The sequence below is a fragment of the Musa acuminata genome, chromosome BXJ3-2 (assembly GCF_036884655.1).
Source record: "Musa acuminata AAA Group cultivar baxijiao chromosome BXJ3-2, Cavendish_Baxijiao_AAA, whole genome shotgun sequence".
Lineage (NCBI taxonomy): Eukaryota > Viridiplantae > Streptophyta > Magnoliopsida > Zingiberales > Musaceae > Musa > Musa acuminata.
The window spans coordinates 30,391,386-30,407,014 of record NC_088350.1 but is presented as its reverse complement, the minus strand read 5'-3'; the positions used below and the strand labels follow the sequence as shown (position 1 = coordinate 30,407,014).

At 46.3% G+C, this 15,629-nt stretch overlaps 5 protein-coding genes across 6 annotated transcripts; 2 read left to right on the top strand and 3 right to left on the bottom strand.

The window, feature by feature from the left end:
• Positions 1-25: 25 nt before the first annotated feature.
• Positions 26-1,660, bottom strand: LOC135630656 (ribonuclease 3-like protein 2). Its single transcript, XM_065137752.1, has 4 exons — positions 1,178-1,660; positions 932-1,099; positions 512-867; positions 26-412 (listed from the first exon to the last, which is right to left on the bottom strand). The coding sequence occupies exons 1-4, from the start codon at positions 1,508-1,510 to the stop codon at positions 226-228; spliced, it is 1,044 nt and encodes a 347-aa protein (XP_064993824.1). The 5' UTR covers positions 1,511-1,660; the 3' UTR covers positions 26-225.
• A 1,182-nt stretch (positions 1,661-2,842) lies between these two features.
• LOC135630686 (pectinesterase inhibitor 9-like) lies at positions 2,843-3,929 on the top strand. Its single transcript, XM_065137813.1, has one exon. The coding sequence runs from the start codon at positions 2,881-2,883 to the stop codon at positions 3,481-3,483; it is 603 nt and encodes a 200-aa protein (XP_064993885.1). The 5' UTR covers positions 2,843-2,880; the 3' UTR covers positions 3,484-3,929.
• Positions 3,930-4,181: 252 nt separating this feature from the next.
• On the top strand, positions 4,182-6,326 carry LOC103975493 (actin). Its single transcript, XM_009390467.3, has 5 exons — positions 4,182-4,465; positions 4,614-4,682; positions 4,768-5,161; positions 5,246-5,859; positions 5,941-6,326. Exons 2-5 carry the CDS (start codon positions 4,623-4,625, stop codon positions 6,004-6,006), a joined length of 1,134 nt encoding a protein of 377 aa, XP_009388742.1. The 5' UTR covers positions 4,182-4,465; positions 4,614-4,622; the 3' UTR covers positions 6,007-6,326.
• Positions 6,327-6,480: 154 nt separating this feature from the next.
• Positions 6,481-9,138, bottom strand: LOC135630687 (protein OPI10 homolog). 2 transcript variants are annotated; one of them, XR_010494123.1, is made up of 3 exons: positions 8,460-9,138; positions 7,362-7,403; positions 6,859-7,265 (listed from the first exon to the last, which is right to left on the bottom strand). XR_010494123.1 is itself a non-coding variant. In XM_065137814.1 (2 exons), exon 1 carries the CDS (start codon positions 9,047-9,049, stop codon positions 8,468-8,470), a length of 582 nt encoding a protein of 193 aa, XP_064993886.1. In that variant the 5' UTR covers positions 9,050-9,137; the 3' UTR covers positions 6,481-6,734; positions 8,460-8,467. The 2 variants fall into 2 exon arrangements, 1 of the variants encoding a protein (XP_064993886.1); XM_065137814.1 differs by lacking the exons at positions 6,859-7,265; positions 7,362-7,403 and adding an exon at positions 6,481-6,734 and having other exon boundaries at positions 8,460-9,137.
• A 510-nt stretch (positions 9,139-9,648) lies between these two features.
• LOC135631325 (homeobox-leucine zipper protein ROC8-like) lies at positions 9,649-14,600 on the bottom strand. The gene is made up of 10 exons (XM_065138898.1): positions 14,129-14,600; positions 13,878-13,995; positions 13,573-13,761; positions 12,346-12,804; positions 12,172-12,273; positions 11,881-12,090; positions 11,616-11,793; positions 11,261-11,529; positions 11,061-11,150; positions 9,649-10,799 (listed from the first exon to the last, which is right to left on the bottom strand). Exons 1-10 carry the CDS (start codon positions 14,221-14,223, stop codon positions 10,425-10,427), a joined length of 2,085 nt encoding a protein of 694 aa, XP_064994970.1. The 5' UTR covers positions 14,224-14,600; the 3' UTR covers positions 9,649-10,424.
• Positions 14,601-15,629: the final 1,029 nt, after the last annotated feature.

Below are 15,629 nucleotides of genomic sequence, written 5' to 3'. Positions count from 1 at the left end.
TGCTTCCACGCTGTAAGATAGTACATGAACGAGCGACGCAATTTAAAACACTAAAACCTCTGCAACAGTGAGGGGCTAAGCATCATAAAATCTACATAGAAGAAGAACAGTAGAACAATTCCAATGCCACTGGATCAGGGGGGCTTGGAAGGGATGCGTTCGACCTGACTGCAAGTCTGCAATTCACCAGCTGCCAGTAAAAGAGAGCGTTTTATCAAGCACAAATCAGGTGCAGGATGGGATAATTGCATCCCCCAGTACTTCTGTTAGCATCTTGAATGCTGCTGAATTTTCTGCAACTCTCACTTTTGGCTTTGAGTCCCCAGAGATGACAAAGATTTTGTCTTCGGTTTTGACTTGAACAGAGCAGATGAACGTTTTACAATGATCAGGCCCTTGTTCTTGTTCAATCCTGCAAGTTCCATCGATGCAGTAATTGGGAGTAAACTCTTTTCTTGTACATCAGTTGCGACGCAATGAAAGAGGCTCATAGAATCGAAGATAAACCTACCTGTACGTGGGATTCATCCAATGTTTCTTGTTGCATAGCTCGTTTAGTTTCTGCTTTGCTCCAACTTCCGCCTCGGCCCCCGCGTCACCTTCCTCCCTATCAGCTGCCTGCAAGGCAGACAGCCTTTGCAGTGCATCTCTCGCCGCGTGAAGCCTTGCGAGATTCTTTTGTTTGGAGAAGCCAATGCCCATGACTTCTCCGTCCACGACGACCTTGACAGTGTTCGAAGAACCATCAAAAGAACTCGAAATATCGACTATTTTGCGGTGCTTCTGACAGAGCTTATAGAGGGCCATCACGGGGTGCTCCATCATCATCTCCGGAGTGATGATCGGCTCCAAGATGCCCCTGAAAACCTGCCCACGACCTCACGTTATCCCCGGAAGCAACAGTAGCAATAGGAAAGGAGAGGCAATTCACCGTCCAGAACAACTGCAGATCGGAATCGCAGTCGAAGTAGACTGCGGCCGCGATAGACTCGACGATATCGGCTAGCACTTTGGGGGCTTCGAGGGTGGTACCGCCGTACGTCATTTGAACGATGTCTTCCTCGGGCTCCATCATTGCCAAATCCGTGAATTTGCTCACCTGAAGCGTAACAGATGGTGATCCAGTCGAATCGGAATAAAAAAGGGAGGTTTTTGTCGGTTAAGGCAACGCGAGTACCAGCTGATCGAGGTCGCGGCAGATGCGGCGGAGGAATCGGTAGAGACGGTGGCGGACGGCGACTCGGGCGAGCTTCTCGGTGGAGGCATTGGCTATGCGGAGCTCGGTCAGGAATCTGGGTTCCAGTGTGGGATCGGAGAGGTAGAAGAAGCTGGTGATGGCGAGGCCAAGGACGGCATCGCCGACGAACTCAAGGCGCTCATACGAGCGGTGGCCAGCATAGGAGGAGTGGGTGAGGGCCTCCTCCAGTAGAGAGGGATCACGGAACGTGTAATTAAGGAGGCGCTCGATCTCCGTCACCGCTAACCGCATTCCGCCGCCCACCTCCGCCATGCTCTGCCTTCGCTTCTCGATTGCGTCGAGACAGTCGCTCCTCCTCTGCTACTACTAGGGTGGTGGAATACCAATACCAGTCAGGCCGGCGTCAGATCTTCTCTAACTCCAACTCCAAACTACGTTTTGTTTTGGCATCTCCACCCTCGTGCTGTTCACCATCGGATCCCATCCATCCGTTTGTGGAGGGTAAAGATGTGCAGTCCTTGGAAATATCGGCCCGTCCACATTGGATAGGGCCTCTTGCTTCACTGCGAAGGAACGTTTCGTACCAAAACGACCCACTGCAGGAATAGTGGGGCCCGTCCGTCACTAGTGTCACCGCCAATCGCGAGAACCGGTAAAGGATGAGGTATCCGTGATGTGGTTGAAGTGGGAATTAACAATGTGAGATCCACCTCAGCGGCAGAGCTGACCAGGACGCGGGCCCCGCGTGCTTTAGGAGCCGCCTTATCTGACAAAGTTGACTACATCTTTCCCCGTCAACGACATCGCAGAAGAACACGAGTGATGAGCTTAGCGTTAGATATATAGACAAGTGAACACCCATTGTGTAATGAGCATTTTGGTTGTGCTTAGGCTCGAAGACTACTTCAAGATAAGAGTAGCTTTGGTAAAGCTTTCACTTGTTTTTCTACACCTATTAACTGGCATTCAAAATTCAATTACAAAGTTAAATCCAATAGATTTAGGCTCTTGAGATTAAGCATTAAGAACTGATAGGAATACTGAAGTTTAAATGAGCATTATGATTCTTGAAGACATGAATGGTCAGATCATACACGTAGTTGATTCATAGACGCAAGGAACATATCAAGTTCAATAAAAAAATAACACCTTGTTTGAAGTGCATGATGATTTGTGTAGGGTCTGCTGCAAACTCATCTAAACAAGAATCTTCTCATTATTAAACCTCCAAATAATCACTGCCAGGGACATCAAAACATTAATTAACTGAAGATTAGACCATATGGATCCAAATAGTTGCTCGCTGCATCAAATTATTCATGTTGGAAGATGGACCTGTCTGTAATGTTTCCTCATATCATCCCCAAAGCAAATAACTTGCAGCTGATGTGCATCTTCTGCGTTGCAGATATGGTCTCCCAACAAATCGGAACATGATCTCACAACTGCTGCAATTAATGGAGCTCAATATACTTTCATCACTCCTCAAAAATATATGAGATCATATGAAACACCCCCCAAAAAAAAGAAGATTCTTGCTGCAGTTAACATACGTGTCCACGTCAGGGGCATTTCCGTAATTTAGTTTAGATTAACCATGGCCGCCCATCCTATTTAAATGGCTCGGCCTCTCTCTTCCTCTGCCTCCAAAGCTCTCCTGCTCTTGGCTGGCATCATTCAGCATGCTTCCAAAGGTCGCCCTTTTACTGTTCTTCGTCCTCCCCCACGCCGCCTGCACGTCGGCGCCAGCGCCGGCGCCGATGAGCCAAGAAGAGGACGCCACCCAGTTCATCCGAGCCCGGTGCGGCGCCACCCGCTACCCGGACGTTTGTTTCACGTCGCTCTCCCTCTACGCCGCTGACGTCCACCGCAGCCCCGTCCGGCTCGCTTGCCTCGCATCCAACGTCACCCTCGGCCACCTCCTCTCCCTCTGCTCCCACGTCTCCGCCCTTCGCAAAGCCGGAGCCGGGCGGGAGGCGGCCGCGCTGCGGGACTGCACGGACACGCTGGGCGACGCGGCGGACCAGGTGGGGCGGACCACCTCGGAGCTGGGCCGGCTGCAGGATCCCCTGGAGAGGTCGGAGGTGGCGTGGCGGGTCTCCAACGCCCAGACGTGGATGAGCGCGGCGCTGACCAACGAGGACACCTGCTCCGACGGCTTCCAGGACGTGGGCGGCGGGGGCACCAGCGCCATCGAGGCCGACGTGCGCCGCCGGGTGGAGAAGGTGAAGCAGTACACCAGCAACGCCCTTGCCCTGGTCAACAGCCTCGTTGACCGCCGATGAAGCTGCTCAGCCTGCTCTCCCGAATCAAACAGCGACCTTCTGTTAGTGTCGAAAGGAAGACGACGATACCAACATACACAGAACACGTCGCTGCAGCACGATAAGATTAGCTTCATGAGTTGGGTGGGGGAAGTGATCCATTTGCTTGGTGGGATTCTGCCTTGTAAAGACGCTCTTTTCTGTGCTCCTTCTGGTTGTCATTTGTCTGCTTGCTTCAAAACAATTGCAGTTCTTCAGAAGCCTTCACCATCTTCTCAATCATTGCTTCACTCTATCTATGATTCTCGAACGCTTATATATACTGCAAAACAAGATCACCATATTACAGTTAGATCTTAAGACATATTCTAAGGGACCGCCCATTTCTCATGCACCACAGGATATAAGAAATACCAATTATTGGTTTATCTTATGCCCAATTAATTATTGGTTTTTGTTTCCACTGAACAATTATATGTGTATCAATTATGTTAGTCCCACATATTATACGAGCTGCTGAATCCCAAAGTACTTACTACAGCATAAATCAAGCCAGCGCATGTACATGATGCAGATTTGAATCATCAATTGTAGCTCTTTATGCTCCATCTTTAAGCATTAAAAAAGCATATTTTAATTCCTTTTTGTTCTTAAAATATGTTTTTTTAATGCCTTTTTTTTGGAAAAGCAGATCGTTCATTATGTGAATTGGCATCTCTTTGGAGAAACGGGTCGGATCCATTCCGGGTTAACCCGACAACCCAATAATACAGCGTCTTCCCATCAAAAGCCGGGCTGGGAGAAGCGGGCGTCCGTTGGTTTCTTCCGTCAGAGCGGCGCATGAGGCGGACCTCCGCGTGCTTTGCTCGCTGCAGCTCCTCCTTCCCCCGTTTAAAAGCCCGAGGAGCGGGCTCAGAAGAAGGGAGAGGCGAAGTGAGCAAACGAGGGAAGGATCCGTACCATATCGTTGCTTCCTATCTTCTCCTCCTCCCTTCTCGGTTCGGTAATCATCTGATTTCTGACTTGGTGATGAAAGGTTGCTGTCGACTATTGTCGACATGCAGCTGTAAACAGATTAGATGCATTATGTTCTTGATGCCGATATGGTTGCGTGTCAAGTGTTCGATATGTGTCCTCTGTTGCTTTGGCAGATATAGACAATGGCGGAAGGCGAGGATATCCAACCTCTCGTGTGCGACAATGGGACTGGGATGGTCAAGGTAGGAGTGCATCCGTATCAGCCTCTGGAGCTGGGGACGGAACTCCATGAACTCGCCAACTTATCTTGGTGCTCGTCCTCCTCAGGCAGGATTTGCAGGCGATGATGCTCCGAGGGCTGTCTTCCCCAGCATCGTAGGCCGCCCACGCCACACCGGCGTGATGGTCGGCATGGGCCAGAAGGATGCGTACGTCGGCGACGAGGCTCAGTCCAAGCGAGGCATTCTGACCTTGAAGTATCCCATCGAGCACGGCATCGTCAACAACTGGGACGACATGGAGAAGATATGGCACCACACCTTCTACAACGAGCTCCGAGTGGCCCCCGAAGAGCACCCCATCCTCCTCACCGAGGCCCCTCTCAACCCCAAAGCCAACCGCGAGAAGATGACTCAGATCATGTTCGAGACCTTCAATGCCCCTGCCATGTATGTAGCCATTCAGGCCGTCCTCTCCCTGTATGCCAGCGGGCGCACAACTGGTACGAAGCGTCGTCTGCAGAGATGTTCATGTTGCATGATGATGATGATGCTTCCCTGGATTCATGGAAACGATGGTTGTGCAGGCATTGTGCTCGACTCCGGCGACGGTGTCAGCCACACGGTCCCGATCTATGAAGGTTATGCTCTCCCACACGCGATACTGCGTCTGGACTTGGCCGGGCGTGACCTGACCGATAACCTCATGAAGATCCTGACAGAGCGTGGCTACTCTTTCACCACCACCGCGGAGCGCGAGATCGTGAGAGACATGAAGGAGAAGCTGTCGTACATCGCTCTCGACTACGAGAAGGAGCTGGAGACCGCCAAGACCGGCTCGTCGGTGGAGAAGACCTACGAGCTCCCCGACGGGCAGGTGATCACCATCGGCGCCGAGCGGTTCCGCTGCCCGGAGGTGCTCTTCCAGCCGTCCATGATCGGGATGGAAGCCGCGGGCATCCACGAGACGACCTACAACTCCATCATGAAGTGCGACGTTGACATCAGGAAGGATCTCTACGGTAACATCGTTCTCAGCGGCGGATCCACCATGTTCACCGGCATCGCCGACAGGATGAGCAAGGAGATCACAGCGCTGGCGCCCAGCAGCATGAAGATTAAGGTGGTGGCACCCCCCGAGAGGAAGTACAGCGTGTGGATCGGAGGCTCCATCTTGGCATCCCTCAGCACTTTCCAGCAGGTGATCGATCTTTGCTCAGTCGCCACCAGAATGCAGCGATCGGTAAGGTTGCTTACTGGTTTTCTACTACCTTGACTGCAGATGTGGATCGCGAAGGCGGAGTACGACGAGTCCGGTCCATCGATCGTGCACAGGAAATGCTTCTAACTCTTCGGGACAGAGGAAGCAAGTTGGACTAAGTTGACATTTGCTGAGATGATGTCTGCCAAGGTCACGTTGTTCCCACCATAGGGCTGACGGTGATCTCCGAGGGCCAGCTTGAGGATGTGGCTTTTTTACTGTGGGTGATTGCATTGGAGAAATTGTTTGAGGCTTTCATTAGCCAGGAAGAACATGCTATCGAACCTGATCTCTTGTTGACCTCTGTGCTGTGAGGCTGTTCTTCCCAGGACGGCAGAAGCTTCTCGAGTTGAACCCTTTTTCCCATATGTTGAGATGCTGATCTAATGTTTATTTGTTGAACCGAATCTGTGTGTTATGAAATTAAATCGAACCAAATGATTCTAATGATGTTTTCCATGACCAACACATGACAACCTAATCCTTTGTTCTGATTTCTCTTCTGTTTTACTATACTGCTCTCCCCCTCACCTCAATCATCAGCAGAAAACTCTCATAAAGTTGGGTATAATTGAGGAACTACAAATATATTACAAAAATACATCCATAAAACATTTTATAATGTCTCCTACAATATGATGAAGGAAGAATTTAAGTGGCATTACAAAGAACAGAACAAGGATATACCTCAGTAGATACATCAAGTAGAAGCAAAGAAGCATGTAAGCATTGCACTTCTTCCTCTTCATCTCGAGATAAATTAAGCATTGTTAATCAAAACAAGAGGAACATTGACTTCGGAAATGGAGGGTCTCCTGCAAAATTGGAAAAAATCTGAAGTCCCAGAATATTAAACAGAAAGAGGGAGATCTGAGAAAGAACAATGTTGAACATAAAATCGAATCCATGCAGAAGAAATATAGAACTAGTTCTGATTCAAGAAATCAGCACTCTATTATCCATTAACTTGAGAAACAGAAACATGGTAGTGTCACATTTGTAATATAGAAATCAAAATTTTAATGTTTACATGCAAACAAAGAGGAATAACTAATGTAAAATGCAGGGTTTTGAGTTAAACTCATATTCTACTGGTTGGATATGGATCCTCCATAAACTGATCATGGTTGATGTTAAAAATGGGCAAGTTTAGTTCTGAGGCTTGCAGGACAAATTTGCCAGCAATGGCAATTTCAACATTAAAAGACATGTTTTCAAAAGGGTGGACACAGGTATGGCATTAGCGAGAGACACCCAGCATGAGAAGATAACTTTGGCGATGGAAGGAGAAATATTCTTGATGTCTTTCCACATGTGCACCAAGGTTATATTGATAATCAGATATCCTGCATTGAAATGCTCCGAATCCGACTATATCAGATTAGAGTCGAAGGAACAGTTACAAGAATTACAAGATAAAGGTGTCATTAATAAGTTTTCACCTTGAGACGCTTTTGTACATTTGATCTAGATTATGCATCAACCTGAAAAGAATAGTGATTAGAAACAATCATCTTTACCAAAGATTTAATATTTATCGGACAGCTTGCAAGGAGCACAAGTCTTTTTTCTTTTAATTGATCTATGATAAAGCTACACCAGTTAAAAAATGTGCATATGTGCTTCAGTTTTCACCTTATAGTTTATACTTCAAAAGTATTCCGATGACATGATGAGATAGAGAATCAAGGTGCAGTTGCACGAGCCTAGTACAGAGCTAGACAATCCTCAGAGTCCCATCGACATTAGAAGAAAATATACAAACTGATCAGGACAATAATTCACAACTATAAAAGATAAAAAACAGAGAGCTTAACTTTTGTCACTCAAAAGCACTCTTTGCAAGCGTAGTGATCCATACATAAAGAAAATGCAAAAGAAGCTCGGTCTAGGGCATGAGATGTATAAAGATTTGAAGTAAAATTTATGGTAGGCACTGCAAAGAGAGAAATTGCATAACATGGGAAAACTATTTGGGTTGACCACATAGGCTGTTAGAAGCTGAACAATGGGAGATATTTCAAGTGGGTGATCGTTTGACTGTAGAACTATCCCTACCAATAATTATTGTTGAAATCTGGAACAAACGGAGAACTAAATTAGAGTCCTCTTTGGTTTCTTGAAAGTGTATTATAAAGTTACAATACCATTAGCATTGGCCAGAGCTCATGAAGTTGTGACGCATTTGCTTAAAGGAAATAGAAGCATAAAGTTGTGGAATATGAACCAATTCAACCTAGAAAGGATAACTTATGAAGAGCATCCAATGATGTTTCTTGATACAAGGGAGCAATTGCCACAACATTAAATTGTTCCTCATAATGAAAATTATAGCTACAAAGTTCCTCCTTTCTGGCGGAGAACCAACAATAATCTAAAAATTCTCAGATTTTTTATTCAGAGACTGAGCAATAATTCCTTGATTGCTTAGTATTTAGGAAGCATTTGAACAAAAAGATGAAACCAAGATATATGCAAGAACCAGCCATTCAACCAAGAACATAAATCCTTCAGAAAATTACATGAATTTATACACGTACCTTTAGATTCACAAAGAGAAGTTTTTAAGATAGCTGGGGTCCTTCTTCGCCCGCTCCTGGAACTTCTTGAACCACCGATCGAGAATGTCCATGGGCACCACGAGGCGGCTGCCATCGACCCCACAGAAGGACTGCATGAAGTTGAAGAGGTTCTCGCCGACCCTCAGAGCGAGGCGCTCGGCCCTCCTCTCGGCGCCGGCGTCGGCGACCGGGGGCAGCGAGGCGAAGTCCTCGACGGATACGCCGATCTTGGCGGAGGCCGCGGCGACCTGCAGCACGCCAAAGGCCGCGACAGCGTCCTCGGCGAGGTCGGGCCAGGGGAGGGCGAGGAGGGCGGATGGGCGGGCGGGGTGGACGGCGCCGCAGAAGAGGAATGGGTGGCCGGGGGGCTGGACGTAGACGGCCAGGGCCTTCCCGGGCGGGAAGGAGGCGGCGGCGGCGGGGAGGAGGAAGACGCACACCTCCTTGACGTCGCGGTAGGCGTCGCCAACGAAGGAGGCCATGTCGAGCACCCAGTGGAGCGGGTCGATCTGCGCGAAGGCCGACGCGTCCATCGGGTAGCTCCGCTCCGGGAACACCACCCCGAACATTTCTTCCCCTCTCCCTCTCTCTAAGGCTCTTACTCGCTTCTGTAATCGCTAATGGTTTCTTTTCCCAAGTGCGGAGGAGGGTCTCTTAGGGGAGGAGGAGGAAGTTTCTAGAAAGCCAATTTCTCAAAATGAAGGATTCTGGAATACACCATATGACACAAATCAAATTTAGGGTTCATGATTCAAGATTACTATCAATTCTTCTAATTATCATACAAATTGATGGAAATCATGGCATATTTTAACACGTGAAAAGAAAAGAAAATCTATCCAAATTATTTTGGATTGATGATGAACTCGAGTATAAGGATTCTATTCATATTTCTAATATCGACAATAAAAAATAATTGATGAAAAAATTTAAAATTTTATATTTTTAATATATGACCAAATATAATGTATTTGAATCACCATTTTATTTTCTTCCTCTTATATATATATATATATATATATATATATATATATATAGTAACAAATACAATCAAATTTTCAGAATTGATAAGTTCTACAGTGTGCTTTTACCATCACACAAAATACATTCACTTGTTGATGCTGATGCAAGCATGAACAGGAAGAACTCCCAGATCAAGCACAAAGGATTCAACCAAGAACTTTAGTAATGGTCACTGTCAGACAGATTACAACAACTATTAATATCATGTAATGTGCTAATGGAACAGCTTGAATGCTGTACTGCTCTACTCAGAAGATTAAGACACCGCAAGTTATACCAACAATAGCTGGCTCAGGAAACAGAAACCAGGTTACCAAGCAATCAACTCTAGAACAACCTTTTACAATGATTCTAACAAGAACTAATGCAGCATCAAAGGAGACGCCTTACATCAAGCTTCGTGTCAATTCGTCGCAAGAAGGGAGCACTCTGTCATTCGAGAGTTTAACCGAACTCACTGCTCCTCACTACTTGTTGCCAAAGTCATCACAGATGCATCGAACCACAATCCAACAAGACCGTCTTCAAAACAAATGCTCGTCAAATAGTGTGTTGTTGATAGAAGTCAATAGCCGAACCATAACCACTCGATGCATTAAGAAACGAAAGAATTTGATCGAAGCAAGCAAAAAGGAGAGGCAGATATGGCGTGTTCTTGACTTTACTGAGAGCTCGTAAATGTAAAAACTGACTGGTTTCTGCCAAAAAATGGGATCCTCCATAGACCGGCATCAGCAGCAGCAGCAGAGTCATCTTGAAGTTTCAACTCAAGCCCACCATGAAAGCAATCAAGGGTAACCAACCAACAAAAGAACACCACATTAATCCCATCTTGAATGCCTCAAGAACCCATCAGATCTGAAGCAGCAAGGAAAAGGTGGTGGCAATAGAAGAAAATGGCTTTTAATTCTCCTCATTGCATCAGATGTCAGGACAGTTCAAGGCAGACTTTATTTGCTGAACCGTGGTGCCAATCAAGTTGTTGACCGTCATCACCGACTCCAAGTTGAGTTTTGCAGATGGCAAGCCGCTCATGAGAATTTGAAACGCGACGGTCAGCAACGAGCCAGATGAGCCTACCATTGGGTTTGAGCTGGATGAAGCCCCCGCAGCAGCTCGCCCGTCTGGCAAAATGGTGAAACCTGAAGGCAAAATGGGAATGTAGGACGGGTCCTCGCCGCTCATGACAATGTTGATGGCGGGTAGGTCGACAGGAGAATAAACAACGACAGAGCCATATGCATCGGTGCAGCATTCTTGGAGTATCAACATAGTGTTCTGGCCTGAATTGAGTCCCTATTCATTCACCACCAAAACCAGAAAATTAATACCTGACAAGGGATACTTTATTCTGAACATATACAACCTTCATAATGCCAATAGCTGCACTCATTTGCAAGCAAAATTAGTCAGGACTACACTGTATTACATGTGAATTGATGATAAAAATGAAGTGTTCTGGTTATTGGTTCTATAAAAAGAAGAGCCTTCTGTAAAAATCATATGCCATAAGTCTGAATGTAAGAAGAATAAATGGACAAGAGAAAAAGAGCATACACGAAGAAGAGAAATACAGTTCCCCGGATGTGAACCATTTGTGATGTGAGCCACCTCTTGTACAGTGTTGCCATTTGAGAGAACATCCCACTGAAATAAAGAACAAAAGAACAAACAGAAAGTAAGTGTCCATTAAAATAAGAGAACATGATAGAAGACTAATGTCCTTTGAATAGATATCTCAAGAAGATGTGAGAAACCTGAGATCGTGTTCGTTCATCCTTGAAGAAACCAAAGACCTTCTCAGATGATATCGGCAGCCACATTGAGGTTGCTGCATTGAGGACGACGCCATCAGGCCGGCCAGCATCTGTGGTTTTGTGAATTGTAACCCTGACTCCGACATCATTTAACCCAGAGATGGTGTTCCATTGGTGCCCATTTGATGCACCAACATTGGCACAGAAACTGCTCAGCATTCTCTGTGCAAGCTTCATCATGCTTCTCTTGCCATCAGGCGAGGGAGCCACTGAAGTCCATAGTTGATATCACAGTCAAATAGCAATTTGCAGGTACTTGTACTCTATAGCAACTACTGAACAAACCATGTGTTACCTCCGATGTCTCTAGCTGGAAGTCCAGCGACATTCAAACAAGCAAACCTCTCGCACATTCTCTGTAGGGCGGCAAGCCAGCGCTGTGCCCCAAACAGCATTCCACTGTTTATTAAATCCCTGAAAAGTATATGGATCGGATTCTTGTCCTCGATTTCCATGTGCTCAACCCAAGTTAACTACATCAAATCACCAACAAATTCGGTTAAGGGAGAGAAATCAGCAAACTAAGAACATTGTGCAAGCACAAAAACCAGATCTCTCACCTTAGTATAGCCATTGGGCATTTCCTCAATCAAGTATCCAGAAGGAAGCCTCCTTGATCGCGAAGAAAGAGCAAGCCGATTGTCTCTAGGATAGTCCACCGAAACATCAGCTACTACCCACATGCCTGGCTCAATTTGCTGGCAGTACCGCAGAAAGCAGAACTCACGCGTAGGAACAACTGGTGAAAGAACCTGTATCTCTTCGTACATCTGCATGCCGTTGAACATATCAGTATGATAGCAAGTTTGGAAATTTATGTTCAACTGAAAGGGCTTAAGAACTGCCATTACCAATAACAAAGACCCACTTCTACTTCCAGCCATTCCAGCAGCAAGAACTTCAATGGTCCTTGCCTTAGAAACAATTGTGGGAAACAACTCTGCCCACTTGCTCTGCAACAAAATCCAACTAAGTCCAAAATAGAATGAGGAGTAATTTCTTTTTACTGGAAGGTCAAAACTTACTGCATCCATGAACATATCGATCAATGTCATAGCACCCATGATGACAAGAGCTGAATCCCTTGATGCCTCAATTCGAGTACCTGGGAACTTGAGCTGCCTACCTAGCCTTTGGAACATGCTGTCGTAGGTTTCAAGTTGAAGTATGTCCCTCCCATCACTTGACTTCACCCAAAGAGGCTCATCAGTCTGCACTAGCCTGATTACCTCCTCCATTGCACTGGTAGCCATCTCCACCATAAGAGGTTTCTCAAGATCAGAAACTGTTGAGGGACATTGAAATGGAAAAGCTGAAGAGGAACTCCGGCACAGGAGATCAAGATCAAGGGAAGGGCTTATCCCTGCATCACCATAACCCCCAGCTGATAAGTCTAATGATGATAAGGATACTGGCTGAACTGGGGGAAGCTGGGTGAGAGGCCTTCCAAGGTACTTTGATGCAAGATTTGAAACACGGTCAAGCTGCAAGGAAATTACATGAAGTTAAGGGAATGAACATCATTGACCTTAATTAAATGTAAGCAGCGATGATCAGTTTTCTGCAATAAAGCCTAAGAAGTATTGAACAAATAGCTAACTTCAAGTTAGAAGGCTTCGTTGTCTCTATCACCGAATTCAGATCAGAACATGCTGATAACTAATGGAAAACTAATATATAGAGTTATCGATCGATGGCCTTCAGAAACAAAAGTTTCCAAACAGCAATAGCTACTTCTGATCCACATTTTCATGCCACGCCAGCCAATGAATTTTGATAGAAGGAGCTCTAACAATTTTAAGCTTTGAACAGTTGATCCATAATGACCAGCTTCCTCCAAATGAAAATAGCTAAATATATGCATATATTCGACTAAACAGATGTTATCGTTTGAAGGTTTTATCTGTCGTGATAAAAACACAACTGTTAGTACGAACCTTTTCTTCTACTTCTTCTCTTGCAAACACTAAAATGAGAAAAGATGACCAAGTAGATGACGACCTAGCATAGAAATAGATCTTACGATTACATGTTTATGTTTTGGTTTCTGCATAACTGGAAATGGATCTTGCTTTAATCTAGAATCGGACAAAGATTCAATTGGTACCCTTTGGAAACATTATTCCCCTAACAGCTATTAACAACTGCATAAGACAAATAGCAGGGTCGAGGTGACTAAAAAGGGAGACTTGCACCAGTGAGAACTGATCATGACCAGTGAAACACCACAACGAAAGCGAGCTCGGTATTACCTCCTCTTTCAGCCTTGTATTGTCGATCCGCAGTTTCTGCTCGTCAAAATAGGAGTCGTCATCGGGCGGAGGACCGCCACAGGAGGGGCAAATGACGTTCTTGAGTGCCTCCCTCATGGCAATGTTCTCGCACCGGATCTTGTCGTTCTCGGCACGGAGCAAGCAGTTGTCCGCCCTCTCTTGTTGCCCCTGCCAAGCACCAGAATCAATCAGCGATGCCTTTTCGGTTTTGCTCGCACCAAAATCCAATTTTTTTTTCCGCGTCGATTACGCTAACGAAAAGAGGAAAAGAGAGCAGCTGTTGCCTTCATCTGCGTCCTTCGGTTCTGAAACCAGAACTTGATCTGCCGCGGCTCCAGCCCCAGATCCCGGCTCAGCTGCAGCCTCTGCTTCTCGTCCGGGTGCAGACAAACCTTGAACAACCTAAGCAACAAGCTCACAGAAACCTCATCAGAGAGCGCCGCCACGAAGATCCCCAAACCATAGTACAAAACTACGCAATGACCGCTCAGGACACACATAGAGTGAGAAGGAGATAGACGAGAACAGTGCGTACGATTCGAGTTCCTGAATCTGCCGCGGGTTGTGCCGGTGGTACCGCTTCTTCCTACTCTGTGAGTTCGGAACGTCCTGTTCGTCGCCGGAATCCATCCTACGCAACTCCGACGCTGCCCGCCCTCCCCACTCCTGCTTACACTACAACCACCAAAACAAGCACTACGAGAACCCACAGCTGTCTACAAAAGAAGCGAGCCAGTTCGTGCTGTCGATTTCCAAGTCATGGCAACGCCGTCCTCTCCATGCTTCGTCCTCAAAGGTGGCGCCTTTCTTCTCCGCCTCACACCGCTCCTCCTCTGGCTCACGTCTTCCTCTCTCTATGGGGCTTATCCGGGTGCCGAGTTCGGCCGGGAGCCAGATGAGGTAACCGGCGGTGTGGCGACGCAGATGCCGGCTGCGATCCGGGCTGATTCGATCCCACCCTTCCCCTTATTAAGACGCACCGGAATTCACGTCTCTCTCTCTTTCTCTCTCTCCGTATTTAAAGCTTACAGTAACTGACACGAATTAAAAGGCCGAGCCTTTAAATATGTTAGATTTTGAGGTATATTATATCCTCTCCAAACAGAATCTACAAACAATTATCATCAGCGAATCAGATGACAATATAAACATCTGATCAAGTAGATTTGCATTTATATTTTGATTAAACATTGAATTCCTTGTGTACATTTCCAAGTGATCTTCTGAAACCAGAGACATAAAGCTTAGCAGAAATATACATGAAAAGGTTTTCTTTCTTCTGTCGTTGGGTTCTGCATGGCTTTGGCCTCTTCCTTTTGTGCTGTATGTTTTAGTTGGGGGCAATGACTTCACTTTGATATGGTTTGGTTGTCTTCTGGTATAGTACAGCTTCCAGAATTAAAGATGGGACAGCAAAGGAGAGAGACAGAGCGAGAGCTTAAGGATACTAATCTGCCAGCTCTCACCCTCCTTTTTCTCTCTCATGTGTTTTGTTATCCTCCCCTCAAGTAGAAGATGCTGATAACATGTCAACACAGCAAACAGTCGCCGAGAGCCGGACAGCATGGTAATCTGCACCCCTCTAGCTTTCCACTAGATATAGCCTAAGAACTCAAGCTTCATCACTGATGGTGCGTTCCGCCCGTGCACTGAATGCTAGCAATCAAGGTTCCATGTCAGCTGAGCAGAGTTGTCATGGCCAAGGTGCTGGTACCTTCTCCTCCTCCTGCTGAAACCATCGGTGCACAAATTTATGGTGAGTAGCTTCAGGTTGCCATGACCCCTCCTTTTGAAAACTTTCCCTCTCCCTCCCTCCCTCTGTCTTCTTCCCCTTCGACACCAGCAGCTTGGGATCTTCAATACATGTAGTTATTTCTCAGCTAATAATTGCTTCCGGAGGTCCAACACTTTGTAGCATATGTATATGCCATTAAAAACCTTTAAATGCTATATTCTCTTTCCTCTCTCACTGCAAATTGTCACATCCTGTATCTCAATTTCAATTACAAGCAACCAAATAATGCGAGAAGATCATC